We start from the raw sequence: 23,419 nt of genomic DNA on the forward strand, positions 1-23,419 counted from the left end.
GCGAAACCTCTTTCCGGCGCACGACGTAAAACTCCTGGTCACATTTTGACAAACAATGGAAGGTCGCAAGGTGAAACTACTGTATAAGCTATTATATCGATCGATGATATATGTCATAGCACGCGGATGAAAAGGAAATATTGATAAACCAAGTCAATCAAAAAGGGGAAAAATGCGATGAAACCCCAGCAGCAATCCAATTTGCCGTCTCTCATATCAGGCGCAGGCTCTGCTGCGCCTCACAAAAGCAAATCGTCTAAAAAAAACCCACCAGGGGTGATGTTTCAGCCATTTGGAAACAAAGTAGAATCGATTTTTGGACGGACGACACCCGTGCGCGCTCATTTTTTATTTTATTTTTTTAACGACAAGTGTGCTGAGATATTTTTCTCTTGAGATTCTATAAAGAATGGTTCAAGGAGAGAGCGCAGGTGGAAATTTGAAGGGGTATATATATAACGATCGTAAATTTGAAAGCTTTAAAAATAATGAGAGAATAAAAACTAGCGCGCTGTTATCTACGTCAATATTATTCATCAAAGCGCCACACATAGCCCACATATAGTTATATAGAAGTTGACTCTGAAGTTGTACGTTTGCAAGTTGGCAATCGCGACCGGTTGCTCTATATAATAGCCACCAACTAGGCTAGGCTACATAGCGTCTGTTTTTCCTGCTGCGCTTCTGTTTTGCTGCATTCAAACTATTTATTACAAAAAATGGTCACCCGTTCCATCAAATATCAAACAACGTCAACCTATAACTGACCATGTGTGTTACTGAATTACTGTTACCCCCCAAAAAACAAATTTGAATAGGCAAAGTTTTGTTTTTTATTATTTAATTTAAGAAATGCCAAGATGTAGACATCAAAATCAATAAATCTCATGTCGATTCGACATGAGAAACCTTCAAGACACTATATCTGGGGTTTGTTATTGGTTTTAAAACAAAACCAACCCCCGCCGTATGTAATATATAAATCGGAAAAGAATAATAATAAAAATAAACGCCCTAAACAAACAAACAAACAAAATAAATATTTGGTGAGAATAAAGAATGATGCGAGTTGTTGATGCCAACAAGCTTCTTGAATCCACCGGAAAAGTAGCAACACGCACGCACCATTATGCTGGTCCAACATATATATATAGTCTGCTGTGTGCTGGAAAGTGACCATGTTTGTTTGTCTGGCACTGGTCTGGGTCTTTCCATTAGACGTGAGAATGCGTGTGTGTCACACCCTTTTCTGATGCTGGCTATAGAAAAGAATGTGGGAATAGTTTCTCTCTTTAAAAGTGAGAGATGACACGTACTATATAAAGAAACGTGGAGCTGCTGCTGCAGCAGTGCATCAGCAACAAGGCCGGCTTTGACATGTCCAGCACCCCCAAAAAGAAGTTCACTTGCTTTTATTCCACGGATTCTATAACATTTCCTTTTTTTTTCAGGCTTTCCAGCTGATTTTTACTTGCGTCTATCGTTGCAAACTTCTTTTTATTACTTCGTTCTTCTTCAACTCGCAAATTCTTCCCCGTTTTCTTGATATTTATCGGCTGCTGTTACATTTTCCTCCTTAAACTTGCGCTTCTACATCTCGATGTAATCTTCCGATTGTCTGATTTCCATTCTTATCCCATCAGACGTCTATATATTCTAGAGAAAACCCAACTATATCTTTTCCCATTCACTAAACATGGAAGAGCACTAGAGAGCCGGCCCGGCCCGGCAATCAATACGATACACAGTCTACCACCATCGCAAAACTGCTCGGCTATCTCTCTCTATATCATCCACAGATATATAAATAGAACTCTATGTGCACAACTCTTTGACAAGAACATCCATTATGATCTCAGAGACTATCTATAGACGTCGTCAAATGATTGACACGTTACAGTTTAGTTTCTCTTTCATCATTTAACAGACATCAGGCTTTTGTGACAGCCGAATCTGCCACAGCACTATTGTCCAACACTTTTAACGCGCACACACAGAAAGCGCGGCCGTATAGAAGAATCACGATGGCGTTTTGTGCTGGAGTGCTGCTGCACACAACTCTAGCTATATTTACACTGCTGTCGTGCTGCGTGTTGTGTACTGATCGATCGCCTTTGGCGACTTAACGACCAGCGGACGCACCGCGCTGGTCGATGAATCCGATTGAGTTGATACAGCACGTAGAAGCGTAAGCCACCTTTTATTCTCGGATTCTTCTATTATATTCTTCTTTTATCAATCTCTCAATCATCACTGCCCATGCAGCCCAGTCAAAGGGAATCAGATTGTTTGATTTTTACTTTATCTCTATTTGTCTGGCCGTGTAAATCTCACATCGTCAGGCAATGGCGGACGGCCACCACACGCGCTAGGACGTTCAAGTGCTGTGGGCGCCAAATATAGACGAGCGGAACAGCATCAAGACTTGCAAACAAAGCTGGACAATCGATGAAGCTGGGCACACATTACCAGCAGGGTGACGAGACGAGAGACACGGAGAGAAAGTATATGAAAGTGGTGTGTGACTGAAGTTGTTAGAATCTAAACAGCAGTTGTGTGTACAACGTTTCCATTAACAGCCTGCCTAATATACACCAGCAGCAGCGTCGACACTTGAACTTCTATTGCAGTCAGAGTAGAACATTTCACGCGTTTATCGAGGCGCAATTCCCGTGTACTATACAGACATATACACAGTCATCAGCCAGCATGGCCGTGTGTCTATTTATTGGACTGGAATATCCAGCAAGTTCCGCCAGAGTGAAATAAAACCCGCCTTTGACAGGACAACGCAGCAGTTGCTATCACTTGTGAAGGGACAAGTGAAGGGAGCCGACGTCTGGGTGTTACTTCAATTTAACATTCACATTCAAATATTCAAACACTTGTGGTCTTATCCGCTGGCACATTGCATATAAAAAAGGGGGGGGGGGGAAGGCAAACGGAAAGGCCCGGCGGTTACATCAATCGATTTTCGTGACGTGTTAATACATTCAAGAGTTTGCCGCAATGTGTACTATATGTATAGGGAATACATTATAGAGTCCGTTTAAAGCCCGAAAAAAAAAAAAACCGGACATTGCGGAGAATCGGGCAACTAACGCGGCGATTGTCGGCCATTGTGTGCGTATTCCTCTCACGTCTATAGCCAAGAGAAGCGCAAATCTGCAATGCCGTTTATTTTATTATACTTTACGTAGAGTGAATCTGTGAGCGACTATTTATACACTGATCAATCAGCTATTTGGATCTATGATAATGACCCCCGACAAATATAAATTCCCAGTTGTTATGTGTAGTACACATCGATGGCGGGGGCTGCTGGTTGAGCTTATATACATTCTTATCTGATGATGAACATTGGAGATTGTGTTGTCCACGGTCGACTAAACACATTATGACGTCCAACAAGAGTCTAAGTTTCGCTTATTCTTTAGTTATAGTTCTCCCTGGCAACCCTTCTTATTATTAATATAAACGTATCTTGTGCCAGCGTACTGCGCGAGTCACTTATTGAATCTGTCATTTCTCCTGATTTCTCTTGTCAAACGATATGATTGCTCGCCTTCATACATCATCGATAATCCACCAAGGGGGAGAGGGGGAAAGTCCTCCCAATATGAAGAATCAATATCTTCTATAAGAAAAAAAAGAATGTGTCTTGTATTAAATTGAATTCTCCCCCCCGGTATTATATATTTATAATATACGGTTTTGGGGTGGTGCAAATGTCAGGTCGACGACCATATAGGCTGTTGCGGACAGCATTGACATATAGTTTGCCCACTATTATGTCGAAGCGAAATTTAAAAAAAAAAAAGGATTAAACGCCCAATTTGTTTTCCTTCTACAACTAACAACAACACCACAAATGGCGAAAACAACATAAGTGAGTGGGACTCTAATTTTGTTCTAAATAAAGTATAAAAAATAGAGTCTATAGCCTTATCTGCTCGTGATCGTCTTTCAATTCCTCTATCAAAGGCCACCATTACCAACATGATAGAAAAAACCTCGAATCGTTCATTAATGGCCCTTGAATATATATTTTGGCAAAAGAGGGACGACCCTAATGAACCGCTATCCAGGACGTAAACGGTCCAATTAGAATATATTTATTCCGTTTGAATTGTCAAACGAAATCCGTTTGGGGATATTTTCTAAAATAAATAACATCAAAAAATAAATGCGAAAACTTACCGAGCATACGGAGGATGGTCCTCCTGGACGACGACTGCCTGGATTCGTTGGAGTGGTGGACGACGCCTTGGACGTTGCGTCCGCGGCCCAGCGACGTCCGTCTAATTCGAATTCCGATGCGAAGGTAGAGCAGGCAGAGGATGCCCATGGGCACGATGAAGAAGATGAAAGTGGCCACTTCGAACAGGTTGGGCGGGTTCTCGTCCTGCAGGATGCAAAACGCCGACTCGGGGATGGCCTGCCCGGTCAGATTGACTCCTGCCGGGCTGAATCCGGCCTCGGCCGGATAAGGCACGTACGAGATGCCGGTGTAGATGGCGAAGGGCAGGGCCGAGATGAGGGCCACCAGCCAAATGAGAGCCACGATGCGGGCGGCCCGTCCCAGTCCGGCCATCGTGTAAGCGTGAAGCGGATGGCAGATGGCCAGATAGCGCTCCAGCGAGAAAGCCACGATTGTCAGCACCGAGGCGTAATTGGTCCTTGGGTGGTACCGGCAGCAAACATATACACATAGTAAACGCAATAGAAATAATAAAAATGCTGGGAATAAAAATGCTAGTCTTGATGTAGTACAAAAGCAACTTATGACTTGACATGCTGACATTTAGTGCCCTCTAAGGCGCCATCAGCAGCAGCAGCAGCAGTTTGATGGGGATCAACGACTTATCACAATCAAGATATGGTGCATCCAGCACAGTACATAGGCACAATGTTTGCGCGGCAAAAGAAACAATTCGAATTTTCGCTGACGCAATAATAGTCTTATAACAAGCGCCGTGGTTTATAGTAAGATACCGTTAACAGGGCAACAAACAATCAAGGAAAAGAGTATTAGTAAATAGATTGAAAATCTAGAGCTCTGATGCGTGCGCATATTTTACACCCCCGAAGCAATTTGACGTCAGCAGTGCTCTGTTGCTGGTGCAGAATGTGTATCTATAACTTCGTTGAATGCGCATAAACCCCCGTGAGCTTTTGGTTGTATATTTATTAATATCTTTTTCCGCAGAAATCTTTCATCACACAGATGTCTCCACGACTTTTACAGTCTTATCATACACGAATACAATAAATAGGCCTCTTCGGGACGAAAATAAAATGGGAGATAAAGAATGGTGGTTCACAGTCTAATCTCATTCGACTAAGTAATAGTTAAAGAAGCGGGAGCACAAAAAGCACCGTGCTATTATTCCATCCATTTCATTCAATATAAAAATTTTTATCAGGAAAAAGCTCTCCTCTTTTACTGATATAAGTATATGAACTTAAAAAAAAATATCGGTCTGGTTATATTGTCAAGTATTCAAATTTTGGTTTATAGCTGGAAATGTGGGATAGTCTTTTTTAGACGCGAATTTATCATTTAGACAATCACAGAATTTTATTTTATTTTTATGCGCTGAGAATTCAGGTTAGACTTTTATATGGTGGCCTCAGGACGTCTAGCCAAAATGGTAATTTCTCGTAAAAAACCTCGCATGATAAAATATAGTATTTCTCTTAAATTGATATCTGTTTGCGACATTTGCCAGAAAAGATATAGCTATAATCAATTCGAAAAAATGCGGGTGGAAATAGACTATGGCTCACAGCCAATATGGCAAAAAAGGCTATAATGCTATACATTTTTTGTTTGTCCCTTTTGTCTGCAGCAGCAAATAGTTTTTTCCGCTTTTGTCATTTTCGTCGAATAAAATGTAAATTCTCTTTGGCCAAGCGAGCGTACTATATGCAACCCGCACAGAAGCAGCACAGAGTATATAATATGTGCGCGGCTATACGCATGATGATGGTTCTTTCCATTTCGTTGATTTCGATGACGATTCGCTTTCAAGTGGGAAATATCATCAGCAGGCTCTTTAAAAGCAGCTAGAGATGAGCTGGCGACAGGAAATGACCTCACTCTATACACTTTTTACACAAGAGGGAAATGTTATTAACGCTCAATCTAATTTCTTCTGAATTTCTTGCGGAAGTCGCTTGATCGCATCTATCTCCTTTCAAAGCTCCGGCACAGTACGGAACTTGTTTTGTGTAATTCTTATCAATCTGACGTCAGTGAGAATAATCTCAACTTTTTGTAACGAATGGTTCTGCCAAATATATACAACTCTGAATTGTTTATCCACCGGTTTTTCAGAAGATTCCTATATAGTATGGTAGTATTATTTTGGCAACATTTCTTGTATCCGTAAGATATGTCAAACCGTATATCAGCAAATGATGAAGCTGGCCCTGCAAGTATAGCACAACAGACGATATAATATAGAACTGATGTATACGAAAGTTTGACGATTTATTTGCCCGGCTAGCGCGGACGGGCAGATCTTCATCCAGCGACGTGGGTATTAAGAGTTTGGGCCGATTTGCGGTCTGCGACATTGTGTATATAGATCCGCGACGGAATATTTGATGATATTTTATGTAGAGGTCCCAAAAGGCTCAACTGGTTGTACTACTATTGATAATAAACTTGCACTGTGTTCCCATAAAAACCCATCTGTATAACAGTCAGTATACTATACGCTGAAAGCATATAATTGAAGAAAGTGCTATATTGGATTATTAGTCGTCTATTGTGAGGACTTTGATCTGAAACTTTTCCGCCACAAGTGACGTATAAAGTGGGTGGTACCGTCTTTGCTAGACAGATGACGGTATTAATACTTGTCGAATAAGTCATATTATATTCTTGATCCATTGTGGGTGGAACAGTTATTTTTAAAAGCGTATTAAAATCAGTTAACGGGAAAATCTGTCATGCATTTTAAAAATTAAATGAAAAAATACAAATTCAGGCGTTTTCAGAAGACAAGAATATTACGATCTTAAAAATTCGCTCAATAATTAGGTAGACGGTAGACGCTAAATCTTTCGCATTTAATTCCTTCTAATTTATTCTGTTCTTGTTGATGCGGAGCTGAGGATCTGTCACTCACTTTTTAATCAGTGATTTGTGTTTTTGTAAGTAGGTCTGTAAAGAAAAAATACTGTTGGATTTGAAATTTGACAAGCTCGTATAACAGATGCCGGCAAAGAGGCGCAGCGGGCGCAGCCCACTATAATATAATATACACAGCACTTAATAAGGAAAAAAATTCCGTTGATCGAATCAGGCCCTTAGTAGAGACCTACTTATTAAATATAAGCTGCTTTTCATCAGTGACAATCCTTATCTACTTTAGAGTTCATGATAATCATAATAAAGTAAATAAAAAAATTTAATACAAAAAAATACTTGGAAAGGTTGTTTACCTCATGTAAACAAGATTATCGTAAACCATTAAAAATCCTGCTGTCGGGAAATGCTCGAACCAGCAGTTAGGGCATACCAAATGATCTTATATATGGCTTATAGCGTCAAAAAGAGAAGGAGAGCGGAATGAGTGAATTATCAATGCGTTGACATTCACGAGAGGCAGCACGTGCCTTTATCCCTTAATCGATTGAGTTAACGGGCGATTGCTGATGATCGTTCTTTCACGTCGGAACGCGCACGTTCTATTTCATTGGAATGACCTGGAAACAGGCAGTATTCAACTCAAGAGAATGGCTAGATAGCAATCAAATTCTTGTGGATTAAAAATAGAAAGTTAAATGGACGACTACATTATTTGGTTTCCGTCTAGACTGGACTGGCCATCATCAAAGCTATATCCGAGATTCCACTGAAAATCAAGACCTATTTTACATTTCAAACAATGTCGATTGTCGAGCGCTGCTGTGCGAATAAGAGGAAAAACAAAAGAGCCAATATCCAGCAGTCTCTTATTTAATATTAGCATATTTACATTTCAGCGATGAGGGCCCTCAGCTTGCAGACAATTTCGCCCAATGCCCAGGGATACTGCTGCCAGTAGACGCTCAAGTCGTTCGGCAAACCTGTTGTATATAACAAACGAAAATTGGTCGCACAATTAAATAAAAGGCGTCAAAGTTAAACAAATTCACACTATGATGTAATAATCATCTTTCGGCTGATATAAATAATTACCGAACAAAAGGACAGTCAAGTCGGAGACGGCCAACGAGAACAGGTAGCAGTTGGTGGCCGTGTGCATCGACGGATTGCGAACGATGACGACGCAGACGGCGATGTTGCCGACGACGCCCGAGACGAAGATCAAAATGTAGACGATGGTGATGGGCACGACGACATCCATCGGCAGGTGCTTGGGCCCCCAATGAGTGGCGAGATAAGTGTCCACGTTCCACTCGCCGTCGCTACCGTTCAAGTACGAGGAGGCGTTGCTGTCCAGCGGCGAGTCGTCCGGCAGTAGCCAGTCGGTGCTGTTGTTGTTGCCCGCGTCGAAAGCCATTTGCTATAGGATCGTGCGGAGCAATTGGAGCCGGAGGTCGAATGACACAGTAATCACAGCATCGTCTTCAGCAGCCCGGAGGGATACATATAAACGATATCCCCCGATATCCAGGACCTGATGATAATATATCTAATAAATAAATAATATAACATTTGATATGTGTATCTATAGCGGAACAGGAAAAAAAAACTGAAACAAAAATTTCATACGAAAAGGCATTAATATAATCGTTTTCTCTTTATGGGAAAAAGAAACTCGATTGGCTATTGACATTGATCACCGTGGCAACGGTTATCTGAGCCATTATTGCGTAACGAATGGGAATAGAAAGCTATTAACTTTTCGATCGCCTTGTTTCTTGGATTGGAAGAAGAAATAAGCCAATCCAAAGTTGGACGATTTGAACGGCATTTTCTTTGATGTCAAATTATAAACAGGCCATCAAATATTTGAATTTGTCTTAAGATATACTAACTCGAGCTGGTCGAGTGGTGGAGCCTTTTCGAAACCCCTTCCTTCATGTCCTACAGTAATTTCTCGGCGAATTCGTTGGATATAATGTTTTATCGACCCCGCCATCATTTTATACAACAGAGGTCAGATTACATCATCAGTCTGATGGCCATTTGCCAATGTTTTATGCCCATGCAAAGCGCAGACTTGCACAATATATTAATGCGTGCGTTTTAAAAAAATCACCAACTTTATTACATCAAAAACGCACAAGTTATATCAAGACCTGTGCTGATAGCTTTTCTTAATAACCTCTTCTGTAATGATTGATGTGATTTCCGCGCGTGTACACTTGACATTATATAGGGCACATTTCCTGGGTTACGTGTATATATACTTTATTATCAACAACTTATTTGACGTACATACATTGTATGTGTTGTGTAGCAGTAGTATTAGCTGGCGCACGGCAAATATATTAGGTACGACTTTGTATACTATTTGAAGTTCCCTTAGCAATGTTTGCTGAGGAAGAACATCAGTCGAATCATTGTTATATTACGTCAGCGCTGGCGTGTGCGCGAATTGTAATGGCGCACACAATAATAAGCAACAGCAGATTTGAACTCTTTTCTCTCAACTTTTGTAGGTAGCTATATGTATATTTTCTCCTCATTATTTGGCATCGCTTTTTTGAACAATTCCCGGTAGGAAAAAGAAGTTTATCGCACATTTCAGTCAAGTTTTGTTAGGCAAATATTTGCTTATGTTAAGTCTTTTTGGCTGTCAAAAGTTGACTGAATCGATAACGAAACTAAACAAGTCAAGAGCGATATTACATGCAGATTGTTAAACTATGCTGCTATAGGCTTATAGCCTATACATGTACACGTCAAGGGTTACAGGTTGTCGAGCCTGTTTGAGCTGTTTGAATTCCAATGAAATTTTTCAAGGGGTTTCTATTCAGTTTTCCGGATTCAAAGGTCGGACGGATTCCACTATTGACCTCCCTATTTCATTTTTCTTCCTCATTCATGGATTATACACTTTACAAGGACATCACAAAGCAGCGTGTTCTCTTGAAAGTTCAAGAGAGATACCGCGTATATAGGTCCTAGTTTTAAGGCCATCAAAAAATCGTCTTTCAATTGTTCAATCGAAAAAGTACCCAGAACGTACCCGATCAATTTTCCAAAATGTCTTTTTTGGCTGGGGCGATTGAAAGTGCGTTTGAAAAGTTTAGAGCGCGGTATTTAGGCCTAGAGCTGAACTAGGCTAATTAGGTTTCTTTTTCGTCTTACTCCTAATCCTTTGGATTTTTAATAAAAAATAAGAAAAGAGGAAACTATAGCAGCTTCCATGCGAACGAGTCTTTGAGTGTACTTTCTAAACATCGGCCATTATTTTTCTGATCTATATTGACTTGAGCCTTTCGCGAATTTCCCTCTAAGCTATATTATAGTAATCTGTTTTTAGAAAATTATTCAAAACGACAATCATCCATTTTCTCACTTATTTTTACAACTACTGTATATGTATTAACACATCATTTTAAAATAGTTGAATTTATTTTTCCAAGTTTTTCTTTAATCTGTCTAGTAATTTTTGGTATTTTACGATCGATCATCAAAATAAAAAAATAACTTCCATCCTGCTGCCTTTTTTTATTGTTAATATTCTTCAGTCTCTACTCAATTTTCGTTAAAATTTGAATTTGAAAAAAAATCTAACCTGAGCATCTCCGGGATACTTTATTGCCTCAGTCATAAAATGTAAGACTGGTGACATCACCGCAGTGTGTAATACAAGTTTTGATGGCTTTTGGCACAAAATAAAAATAAAACAATCAGTTTTAGCCTGACGTATACTCCCCCGGCCGACTAACTTGGCACATCTTACAGCATTAGGAGAACAAGTACCGAATCGGGGAGGTCCGTATAAATACGAATGTATATAGCTATGAAAAAAAATAAAATAAAAGAATAAATGCACCCGTATATATGACAGCCAAGAAATATGAATCGGTCACAGTGTCTTGCGTGTAATTATGCCAATTAAAGCAGAAGAATAAGGAGACCGGATATAAGATAGCAGTTGCCACCAGCTGCTACCGGTACTCTCTGCTTTATTAGTCGCTATTTTTTTTCGTATGTATAAGAATACGACACTAAACGACGAGCCATCCGGTCTGAAATAAATTCTTCCCGGCATTCTTACACTTATTCTCACATTTCTTACATTTTCTCTTCGTGAGACGAAAACTTTTGCGTGTTAGAAGGGTATGAGTAACGTCTTCGTCTCGATGAATTTCAGATCACAGCGTCGGTCAATCCATTATTAGATTTCTGTGTGCTATGGAGCGTATATGTTATGTTATGTTATGTTTCAATTTATATAGTAGACGGCGGCGGTCAGAAGGGACACATCAACAATCTATGAGATAAACAATATCCAAGCAAACCGTATAGCGGTTAAATCAAAACAAAAGATGCAGCATTTCACGTGTGCATATCCCGCTGCTGCTGTGTCCTTTGGTTTATGTCTCCGTGAACTTTCGCCGAAATCCTTCCCAAAAATTGATGGAAGCATTTCAACAAAAGCGGCTGGCTGAGAAAATCATCCAGGAAAACTGAAAAACTCCAGTGCGCTCTCTGCCGCATTGGCTACGTAAAAATGTGGACGAAATCTTTTGACGCTTTATTTCTTTTTCCGCCCGCCGGAAAGATCATAAATAATAAAGCGCAAAAAATACAAAAATACAAAAATGAAACAGCATCTTCCGATCGGATTGCGTGAGTGTGGTGAGTTGCTGTAGCCACGTCACCCAACTCTTTTTTAAAAAAAGCTTTCTGGGTTTTGAGGTTTGACAGCTGTTGGTATAATCCTCTCAAAAGTCAAATAAAAACAAATAAAAATAAAGTTCCAAGTGAAGTAGATGATCAACATTGAAGTCAGTAAAAATGTCGAGCGCTCTGTACTCAATCACCACAGGCAGTCCTCGTCAGTGTAATATCCCGATGGTGGTTTATATATATACCGAGCATTTCAGAAGATCAATCTTGAGCAGCTCAGCATCCCCGATATATGTCGCATTCTCCTTTCCTTTCCGCTCCTCGATTTTATACAAGTATAACTGTATACAACTAAAAGTATTCGCTTTGCGGTTATTGATCGCCCAATTTTTGTCTTCTGCCTTCGGCCAACACAGCGCATCACGTGCCATCGGTAAAAGTAAACACTTGCGATTGACACGAATGACGTAAGCAACAAAAGTGCTCCAAAATTGTCTAGACAGATTATCGCTGTACTTGTATCGAGTATAACTCTATATAATATAAAAGTGAAAACAGACTGCATCATATAATTATTTCTGGAATAATACTAAAATGTCCTCCCCGAATTCAGAGATAATATAGAAAAGCTGCATTTGAAAATTATTCGACTCATCCCTGAATGAAGTACTACACAACTATACATATGAAAACATTGAAAAGTCCATTTTTCTCTCTATCGCGTATCTTGTTATTCGGATCTCGCCGGATATCTCGCTGGCTGTCCCCAGTCGCATGTGTGGCTGCTGTCTGTCCTTTGAATTTGATACGGATGAACAATTTCCAAGCGGCGACGGAATATATTCATATGGAAAGAGAAAAGGGGGGGGGGGGGGGGGGGTTTCGTTCGCTGCCAACAGCTCTATTGCAGCTTGACACGTGCAGACTCTGGCAAGCATTGATTGTCTGTGTCGATAAATTGACAAACGTAATGTCTCAGCCAGGGAAGGTATATAAGACCTGGATTGAGCCATAAGCCCATAACTCATTCTGTGTGTGTGTGTGTGTATGTATGTATGTGTTTTCTTTTTTTTTCTTTCTGTATATTATTATTTATTCGTAACATATTACTAACGCAAGGCCCCATGCGCACCAGCTGCCGAGGTGATGACTGTGCGCTACCAACTGGCACGTCGGCGCCAGCCCACATATATCGCCCAAGGTTTATCCGTCTCCCTATTTCATTTTATGAATCAACTTTTTATATATTCCCTTTCGTCATTGTATCCTACATGTCTAGCCAAAGAATTCCAAACTGCACATAGGTGGAATTTATTTTGAGGCTTTTTTTCTTATTCAGGATCGACGAGATCTTTTCAGCCTATACACAGTATACCGAATCCGCATTTTGTGATTTAAAAAAAAGGCTTTTTCGTGATTCGATTGCGCAATGATCTATTCGCGCGTGAGAAGCGTAGTTCAATTACTTTAATGGCGTATAGCCTTTTAGCCTACTATTGAGGTGAATTCTTTTGAGCCTTTCATACGTCTAGTTCTTTGATTCATCTGCAGTCTTTGTACATGTATATTCGATGACTAAATTCCTGGATGGTAAAACGCCGAGCTCTCGATGTTGGAAAAAAAAGAAAAGAAAATCAAATCTGATTGATAGGAGGAATTCCAATTTTGTCTGAGTTTCCCCCCTGTCGGGATACTAGTCGGGGGGAGATTCTGCTGATGCGAGACGTTGATTGAGCAGGTGCTACAATAAATGATGTAAAAACTCCTTAAAATTTTGTATTTCTCTCGAATGGAATAAACAGAAATTTGTTTAAAAATATATTAAGGAGGGTGGCTTGTTTTAGTTCGTCAGCAAGTAAATCATTTTCAAATATAAAGATTAGGACAGCGCGTAAAGAATGCAGCCGTATATGTTGACGAAACTATCTACTGAGCTGACAGCCATATTCTTCATTGGCGTCGTTCAACATTTCTCTTCTAGCACGCAGAGAGCTACTAGCTGTTGGGTGTTTTGGACTTTTGCCCAACTTAAAAGATTGTGTGTGTGTGTGTTTCTTTTATTGTCTGGCATCTGAAATCGCGCAGCACTCACGCCCAAAAACCGCCCAAAGCTATTAAAGCTCTTTATTATATAGACGCTCGCGTTCTTATCTGCTTCAGGGTATTTCTTAAAAACAAAAAATGGTATGACATAAGTTGTTCCCTTTTACCGTGAACGAGTTCCCACGTGACAGAAGAAAAGAAGAGAGTGAAAAAATAAAAACTCATCGAAAAAACAATGACTGATAGCTTTTATTTTTTGGCGACTTTATGACGGATATACAATTCCAAGTTTGCCCTATAAAAGTTGCCATCGCAATAACCCGCCGTTTGGAGAGGATATAATTGCCCTTCCGTGTCGCCTTTCCAGTATTTCTAGACTGCGCTGAGACTGTAGCTGCTGGCTGCTGCCGCCGAGCTCTCGACCGCCATCTCTACAGCAACACAATCCTAAGAATAACGCACGTCCAGCACAGTATATAATTATCTATCTCTGGTTGGAAACAGTCGTCCAGATAGCAGAGAGCGGGGTATAGAGCGCTAGGCTATAGCTGCTGCTGCTTCGCTTGTTTATTATTTCTCTACGGTTTTTTGACGTCAACGCCTGTTAAGGGCGATGACGGCGGGAAAGTTAAGAGCTCAAAAGACCAACTGAAATGAAGAAGGGCCAATCTGATGGGAAACTGAGACGAAGGGATAAAACAAAAAAGAAAGCTCTAGATTATTTGATAGATAGTGTAGGTGCTGGTAAACCCCCGCTCTATAGCAGCTATGCAGCATAGTCCGAGCTATGTGATGTGCGCACCAGCGGGGTAAAAGATTCATATATAGCCTATAGCCTCGATTGTGTGCAGCGCGTCTAGCCGTCTATACTGATGTCTTCTCTTGTCATTCAACGGACCCCAAACATTTCAACCGGCTGCGATGAAGCGCGTCTATATAGAACGTGCCCCGCATATTTCTCCTCCCAGGGTTTTTTTCTTTTTCTCAATCTGCTGTTGGATATATGACGCATTTCTGCTGGCAACTGGTCGTCGTCGTCGTCGCCGGCTCGTCGCCGGTGAGATTGCGCAACTTCGCCCTATGCGTAATACGTTCCTCTCCTGTTGAGTGACGACCATCTCCAACATTTATTTCAAAAAATGACTGGCATGTATAGGCTATACAACTGTGGGTTTATTATGCGTGATGCAGTCTTAAATTGTTATACATGGCGATTTCAATAATCTGTAGCGTATAATCCATTTATTCTTTATGATATAATACCCAGCAGTTTCTTCGCTGGAATCTTGACATTGTTATTCCGGTAAGTATATCATCACACGATCTCTATCGGATTTCATCTACTATTCGACCCACGTCTCCATGGCGCTGCTGTGTGTGAGAGCTTGCAGCATCAACGAGCCCGCAAATGTTGCGCTAGTCTTTGTCAGCAGACAAAAAAATAAAAAAACAAAGATAAATGACAATAAATATCAAATGTCGAAATGGGATCATTTTGTTTCTCCATTCGGATTTGTCCGCTGACATTCTGAAATTCCATTTATCACCGTAGGTAACTACTCCCCATTACGTGAACGTACGGATTTACAGAACTGAAAGTTACAGTCCGTTTATGTGCTATACACTCGACGGGGATCGCCACGTAACGTAGTGTAAACAGTTTCAGAGTTAGATTTGATAAGTTGCCGTTGCCTTGACTATATCCGATCGTCCTCGCAAGTATAAGGACCACTAGACTATACTAGACTTTTTGGTTTCTCTTTAGTATTCGACACTCTCTCTCTTTGCTCCTATAACAAGATTAGATTTGAAACGATTCCCCCAGCATCAAGGGCGAACAAACTGTGGCCAATACAAGTCGCTCCATCATCCGAGTGAGAATCGAAGAAATTTATGTAATAAGAGAGATTACGCAGTTGGACATTTGAAAGTTCTGTCCGATGAGCTATGACTTCAAATGTCGACAAAAAACAAAACAGGACATTCATTCATTCATATAACCCCGAACTCAGGACCTTGAGAGGAAAAAATAAATCAAAACGATCATCAATAAAACTGATAAATTGCCACTTGTATTGACTTGGACTTTGAGCGCTAGGATTTATTCAGTACTAAACAAATTGCAAATTTTTTGCAGATGCAAATTGCGTCCTAATATGCGACGTCGCATGACAAGTTATGCAATAAAGCCCTGTTATAACCCCATTTATATGCGCTACACCGCCGTCCAACTACAGCCATATTATATGGGACTCCACAAGTCCGTAAGTATCATGCCGCCGCCTATCGTGTAGTATACATGTCTTATTTCGCCTAGCATGGCAGCGGTCGTGCGAGAAACCTTACGCAACACAGCGCGTGGTCTTGATTGGGCGCCGCTGTGCACGGCGAAAGAGCAAAGGGGGGCGCATCAGCGCCAGCACCGAAATGATTAGAAAGAAATCGCATCGTCTCGTGTTACTGCGCGTAAATAGGACACCGAACCCCCCGACGCGATCCTGAGAAAACCGCCCGCCACCGACATATTATAAACTCAATTTGAAAAAATAAAAAAAACCCCGCGCGATTATTACATCAAACAAAAATCATCAGACCCCACTGCTGCTGCTGATGCCGTGGTGAGGAAAGAATTCAATAACAAGAGCTTTCATTATGACAACGAATACATTATGATAAGCTCTATGCATGTATGTATGAACTGCATGTACTGTAAACAACGTGGGCTATAGACTATACTGATGCGCGGATGATGAATATGATGAATTCATGGGAAATGATAATATCATTATTATGCCGCCTGCTGCTGAGTGCTGCTGCTGCTGATGGCGAATGGCGCGCATATGTTAGTTCTCTAGAAAGTACACATAGAAACTGCTGCGGGTTATATATTGAAATGTTGATGTATTTTTTGTTTTTTGGGAAATTCAAAAAGGGAAAAAAAACATTCGTTATCAGTTTTTCGTTTTATATTGGCTTGTTTCTCTAATGGAAGTTTCCTTGTGCGGTTTCGCTGGCAATATCAAACATTAGGTTGTTTGATATTATTATTATTTTTTTTATGTTTTTTTTTTATAACTCTGGGAGACGATGAACTAAAATGAATTTTTTCTGATAGACTCTATGACCTTTTGGTTGTTATTATATTGCAGCCATATTGGCAAGTTTCACTGGTGTTTCAAATGAAATTTTCACAGAATACGAAATATTGTGGTGATTGGTGAAACCCCCAAATTCTTTTCTTTTTTCACCTACAAAGTCCTCCAATCACCTACAAGTCGGGATAATACGGAGAAAACCATCGAATCGTTGCTCCTTCCGTTTCCTAATGAAGTGTTGAGAAATGTATGCAACAAAGAACGCATTTTCACCACGTCACATCATTAGTCACTTGATCACGTTTCCCTTGAAACCAAAAAAAATTTGCCTCAAGGAAAAGAAAAAAGGAAAAAGAAAAAAAAAGAGTTTCGAGGGGTAATGGGAGATGAATGAAGAAAAGGTTGTTAACAAATTACTAGGAACGACTGGGAACTATATAGAGTGCGGATGTATACGCAACGTTCGACGCTACATGTATATTTATAATCCATGTGTCGTTGCATGCAGAATGCTGTAATTGAATTCTACGAGCTTTTAATGAGCTCGATACGGTACTGAGACGATGTGGTCTTTGGAATCACTGTTTCATAATATACGCGGGCATTTCACATCTACAATGCCTATACCCACATTATATAAGACGAAAAAGAATCAAGACTAGACCGTATAAACGATGAAAATAAATCATATAAAAATAAATATCGATCAATGGACCACTTTAAACATTATGTCGCCCTCAAACTCTGAGAGAGTTCAATTCGACTTGAGTACATGCAGCAATCAATTGTTCTAATAAGAAGTGCGCGTGTGAATCTATACGCGATGAGCAATTAAATGCGGGATGCGCGGCCGAGTGTGAGATGAATGTGAAATTTAATGGCTTCCAAGAGGGTCCTGAGTCCTGGTCTCCTGGACGGGGTGTTATTAGGGCGGGTTTAATGCACAATTTTATTTGGGTTTTGTTCTTGTCGTAAACTTATTCCAACAAATTATTTCCTTGTCGTTTTCTGAGCAGTTTGGATTTTAAAGGGGAGTTTGTTTTTTTGTCATTTATAATTTCTATATCGATATTTTATTAATTTATTATCGTAAGCATGCTGATTAGAAATTTAGAAGGAAATTGGACGAGCGTCGTCTGTTACTTTCGTTTAGTTGGCAGAATTTGGCATTCACAGTTTAATTTAGTAGTCTGAGACAAAGTTCATGATTTATATTGTTAATAGATTTATTTGTTTGTGATAACCGTCAAAATCCATGCTGTTTATCAGGTAAATATAAAACTAAGAATACAAATAGAATGATTGTGGGAGTTATAGAAGAGTTAAACCTGTTTCAAATTTGTGTTAGTTCCTGACTAGCATTTAACATGTCATTGCCCTGTCGATGCATGGCAGTTTGTTTGTACTACGTAACCTGTTTCTGTTTTTGCAGGTTTGAGGCCAGAGCCAGCCATCATAACCACACTGTATGCCAGTTTTTCTTGTGCTGGTGTTGACCTGTCACCAGCAACAATCTCAGGATCATCGCTTGGGATTGGGTAATGATTTCCTTAATTGACTTGTGACCTATTAGATATTTTAATGCTGCATTAGCTGCATCAATGCAGTGTAGAACTTTAATTCTCCCATTTATAAAAAAATTAGGGTTTACCCAGCAGTGTCTCATTTTCAACCTTTCCTGACTTGTTGTTATTCTGTCAATATTTTTTCGTAACCCATTTTCTATTTTTATTTAGATAAAAAACATCCCATTGCATTGGTATGCAATCGAATGCATTGTCAATCGAGTGACCGATCTCTATTTTCCCCTTTCTTTAAATGTCTTCGTGTACGCCCATGTGAATGTGGGTGTATTCACGAGGACACCCTTTTTACCCTATCCCGTCTGGTATCATTTATCTCTACAGCGGATGGATCCTAGCTGGAGCAACTGACGTAGATGCCTGGCTGTATTTCCCAGGCCTAAAGGTACGACAAAATTGATCTCTATTCTTCTTTTTTCACAATTTTTGGTGGCGTTAATTATAAATCGTAGTCACGTAGTCACGCGGGGTATGTTTGGTCCTAAGCTAGGCGGTTGACTGCACAACTGTTTTCTCTTTCCGTTTTGGTTTTTTTCTCAGTAAGGGGTCCGCAAAAAATCTGAAATCGTCGAACGACTGTAGATCAGGCTTGTTTTCCTGTTTTCCACGTATTATACTGGGATCCACGACAAAATGTCGTAGCCAAATTGATGACGATTTCACGGTGGGCAACTGTTTTTCCCACTGGGGGTCAAGGAGGACTACATTTCATTTTCCGTCTAAAAGACGATATAGACAACTATTCAATTGACTATAATATCTAGCAATAGGCCCATATTATTTCGATATACGAGGCTGCTGCCTACTACAGTCTATATAGCAATCGATGAGAAAAAGAAAGAAATGATGCGCTGCATGGGGAGAATAATTTTCCGAACGAATTGAGAAAAGTCAGTCCCTCCGGGGGGTAGCAGCAGAGGACGGAAGTGGATTTCAAATTGTCAGTCAGCCACGCCAGAAAATTCGAAGATAATGGAAGAAGTTGTTCGCCCTTTTTTTTCTTTTCTTTTCATCGATCGGATGTCTCATCATAAGACGCCGGGACGAACGAAGGAGAGAAAGCGAATTGCGGCTGTGACTCGTCTATGTATTTGTCATCTGTCCTAAAGCCTTTAGACTTTTGCGTCATCTCGAACAGGTCCAACTCGCGAAGCCTTACGTCAATACTGCTGGGTATAGGCAGGCCGTTTCTTATCCGAATCACGCCGGCTCATGACACTCGACAGTCGACAATAAAATTTTCATTTTTTTCTTCTTTCTTGCTTTATATTTCTCAGTGTATAACATCATTCTTTCGAAGAGGGAATCAGCGTTTGTATTTGTTCAAATCTCACACGTTGTGGATCCAGTGCCTCCGCCAGCGCTCGCCAAAGTGCTCCTACATCTCACGTAACACACAAATCTAAGCTTTCATCTTTCTTTCGGCGTGTAGCCTACTACGTATATAAGATCGATAGTATTTATTCTTTTTCGTGGTATCGACCGTATATGTATAAAGATCTAAACAGAGGAAAGATTTCACTTCCACCTATCAGTATATGGATATATATATGCCTGTCTGTCTGTCAGGTTGTCTGATTTGATTCGTGTATAGCTTTACATGGTCCTTCAAGGGACCTGCTTTTCTGAAATCAAATCCGATTGGCTGATGACTTTCTGGGCCTGTAGGCTGGTGGCAGCTTTTGGGTTCAACAGAATCAAAACTTGTGGTTTCTGATGCTACCGAATAAAAGAAAGCATCTTTAGATCTGTCGAAAACGTAGCCTGATGTTGCACTCTGTCAGGCATAGAAAATGTCGCAGTTCTATGGGGGAAAAAACACGAACGAATGTAAGGTGGACAGAGCCAGGGACGCGTTATGATCATTCCAACATGAAATTGACGATCTTATCGTAACGCAGGATGCGGATGAAGGGAAAAGGACGGATTTTCTCTATAAATGGGCGGCGGCGTAGTATCTTATTGCCATTTTCTTTTCCGTCCACGTCAGAATTGCCTGCCAGATAGACTAGCTATAATGACTTCACGAAATCCCACTGCGGATGCTCAGAATGAAATAGGGAAATCCGCCCAGGTTGTTGTTGCCTTTTCTCGACAAGCGCTCCTGATTGAACGACAAAAATGGCTATCGATTTCGCATGTAAACTACAACGTCTCTTCGCTCCCGACAACATAATATTGCACAAATAAAAAAAGGTGCAGATACCATAAAAGGCTGAATGCAAGAATCTATTTTTTCATTTTCATCAGGTTTTTCTTTTTTTAAAAAAAGGATAAAAGAATCAGATGGAAATTTTATAATGATTGCGCGTCGTCGTGTGTATCGTGGTCCCTTTCAGACACGCCATGTATTCATGATGAATTTTCTACTGTGTCTAGATGCTGATGTTCAGTTGTACAATCCGATCCGCTACGTCAGTCTCTTTTCCCTGGTCCCATTTTAAATATTAAAATCTTTTTTTTTGTGGTATTCTTTGAATTTCTTTGAAATCTGAGCATTTCTTTTGGGCTGTTGTTGTTGTTGGTTGTGTAAACCGGGTTATGCAGTATGCGGATACTTTGCATATCCGTTCGTTTGCGCTGGCAATAGATGAGTTCAAAAGGTTTTCCCGATGGCACCGCCGAAATTGCCTTAGTGAAGCTCAAGTCGTTGAACTCGTGGTAATAACTCAACTGACTTTGACGTTGAGTATATACTGCTCCTTATTACACTGGTTGTTTTGTTTCGACGCGTTGCCCAATACACACTTGACCTTCACCTTCTTCGACGAGTGTATCGTCGTTTGGACTATCCTCTATCCCAGCAGACGATCGCTATTATCGGACTGAGCTCAGTGTGGCCAAATGGAATGCTGCTGCTGTCTGCGCTAACATATAGCTACTTTTTTTGGAGTCGAGTTATCTCAAACTCCCAAGTCCGATCCTCGTTACCACCTTTGCTTCTTGTTGTTTTCCATCCATATCGTCCTCCGCAACGCCACTGATGTAAACATCTCTAGCAGCTGGCCTGCTGTGAAATGAGCAAGTCCATCTATCCTTTTGACTCGAGCGTCCAATGATTTACCCATGCAGCTCCGACAATGACGACGACGAACTATACACGGCGAGGACATTAAGACGCGGCGGCGGCTAGTGCCAAGAGTTGCGATGCCAAAAAAGGCCAGCTCGCTGCTTTGTTAGGCGTTGCTCTTTAGTGATGGGGGCTGCTGCCCTCCCATTTCTTGTTACTTTCCACTGAATTTATATTTCGGTTTGAAATTTCCGCAACGGCGAAAAAAACAAAATGGATGGCGCTACCGCTTCTCTCGTGCGATTTACACAAGAAAATGGTAGCGCGCGCCCATTTTCAAAAAATTGCAGCACAAAAGGTCACAAAAAGAATTGCATATAGAGAATAGGGGAGAACGGGGTCATCTTGGACAAAATTTTTATTTTTCAATTATTTCTTTTTGTATTTATCTTTTATGAAATATTTTTTACATACATTGTAAAGTATCCTCTTGTCTACCTACTATATTTTTTATTTTTTTTTCCGTTTGAAAATAAAGGAGTTGTAACGATTTTTACAAAGTCAATTTTTTGTACCTTCGTGAAAAAACGTGGGGTCAAACTGGACAGGCGATGTCTGAGATTGGACAGTGCTAATTAAGGGCACAATGATCCATGACAAAAATTTTAAAAAAAATATTTTCGAATTCTCCGTCCATTCTTTAGTCATCCACGCTAAAATGGATAAAATCGCGTAAAAAACTTAAGAGTTATGAGTGTTTCTGTAAAGAGGGGGCTAGATTGGACATTTTACGGGAATTTGTGCCCTAAGGCTACTAAGCTCCTCCCACTGCTATAGTTAGCGTTGTCCAAATACACCCCAAAAACTGCTGTCCAATCTGACCCGACTCTACACTTTTTTGTATTTTGCATATATCTTTTAATGTACTTGACATTAAAATGTAATTTTTACGGTAAACATAAAGGAATGAATGCTCTAGTTATATCTATAATTTTTTTTTAAGGTATCACGTTTTTATGTTATTTTATAGCTATTGAAATCGAAAAAAAATTACATCAAACGCCCCTATTTTATTTAATTTGGGATAACGTCCGAAATAATCACGCGATCTCAATAAAAAGTTTATCCCTGATGTAAAACACTAAATTCTACATAAAAAATAAAAAAATATAATTTTATCTTCTGAACTGAGGGAATAATTACATTTGTCCAATATGACCCGTGTCCATCATGACCCCGTTCTCCCCTATATACGGGTGTATTGTGTATAAACATGTAGATTGTCTTATTTTGAATCAACCGAGTGTAGTAGATTTCAACAGGAACGGGCTCTCGGTTAGCATTTCGGTCTACGTAATATTTGTTTTCATTTTCTTAGTTTTAGAAATGTTTTCATTATTTCTGGTTATATTGTTGTCAAGCAACAACTTGGAAGGGCCCCGAAAAGAAAAGAATGGTCGAACCCCTCGCTCTTCGTGTCCTCTTTGCTGCCAACGAATGCCAGCAGTCAGCAGGCATTATTATACATCTAGCGTGAAGCTTATATTTCTATCTGATCGCCTGACGTCAACCCTCATCTCTTCTTTTTTTCCTTTTTTTCTCTCCAGCGATTCCAATCTTGTGCATTCTTGCATATTATACGTGTGTGTGTATATAGGTTTAGTCGAATGTAGGATATAAGATAGGCCAGGAGAGTTTAAATTCTTTTATGTAGATTCTTATTATTATTATTATATTCTGCCTTTTGTGACCGGCAACAACAACCACTTGAACCTATAGGAGCAGAGTGGACCCGTACACGCCGTATGTAGCAGGGCCTATTCTCAGGCGTGCCCTTAATGGTGCGCGCACCGGAGTCAATCGATATTATATTTATAGCTAGCAGAAATAGATGGAAGACCTCTTTACTCTCTTTTCTCTC

The 23,419-nt window shown here is 40.2% G+C and overlaps 1 protein-coding gene across 2 annotated transcripts in view; it reads right to left on the minus strand.

The window, feature by feature from the left end:
- Positions 1 to 23,419, minus strand: part of LOC124345974 (neuropeptides capa receptor-like) — a 31,799-nt gene that overhangs the window by 5,773 nt on the left and 2,607 nt on the right. The window contains exons 2-4 of one of the 2 annotated variants that reach the window (XM_046798345.1): positions 8,195 to 8,636; positions 7,992 to 8,082; positions 4,201 to 4,679 (exon numbers count right to left, since the gene is read on the minus strand). In XM_046798345.1, coding sequence (XP_046654301.1) covers positions 4,201 to 4,679; positions 7,992 to 8,082; positions 8,195 to 8,519 — 895 coding nt within the window. In that variant the 5' untranslated portion in view covers positions 8,520 to 8,636. Of the gene's footprint in view, positions 1 to 4,200; positions 4,680 to 7,991; positions 8,083 to 8,194; positions 8,652 to 23,419 lie in introns of both variants that reach the window. The other variant, XM_046798344.1, reaches the window with a different exon arrangement.

Source organism: Daphnia pulicaria, chromosome 1 (genome assembly GCF_021234035.1).
Source record: "Daphnia pulicaria isolate SC F1-1A chromosome 1, SC_F0-13Bv2, whole genome shotgun sequence".
NCBI lineage: Eukaryota > Metazoa > Arthropoda > Branchiopoda > Diplostraca > Daphniidae > Daphnia > Daphnia pulicaria.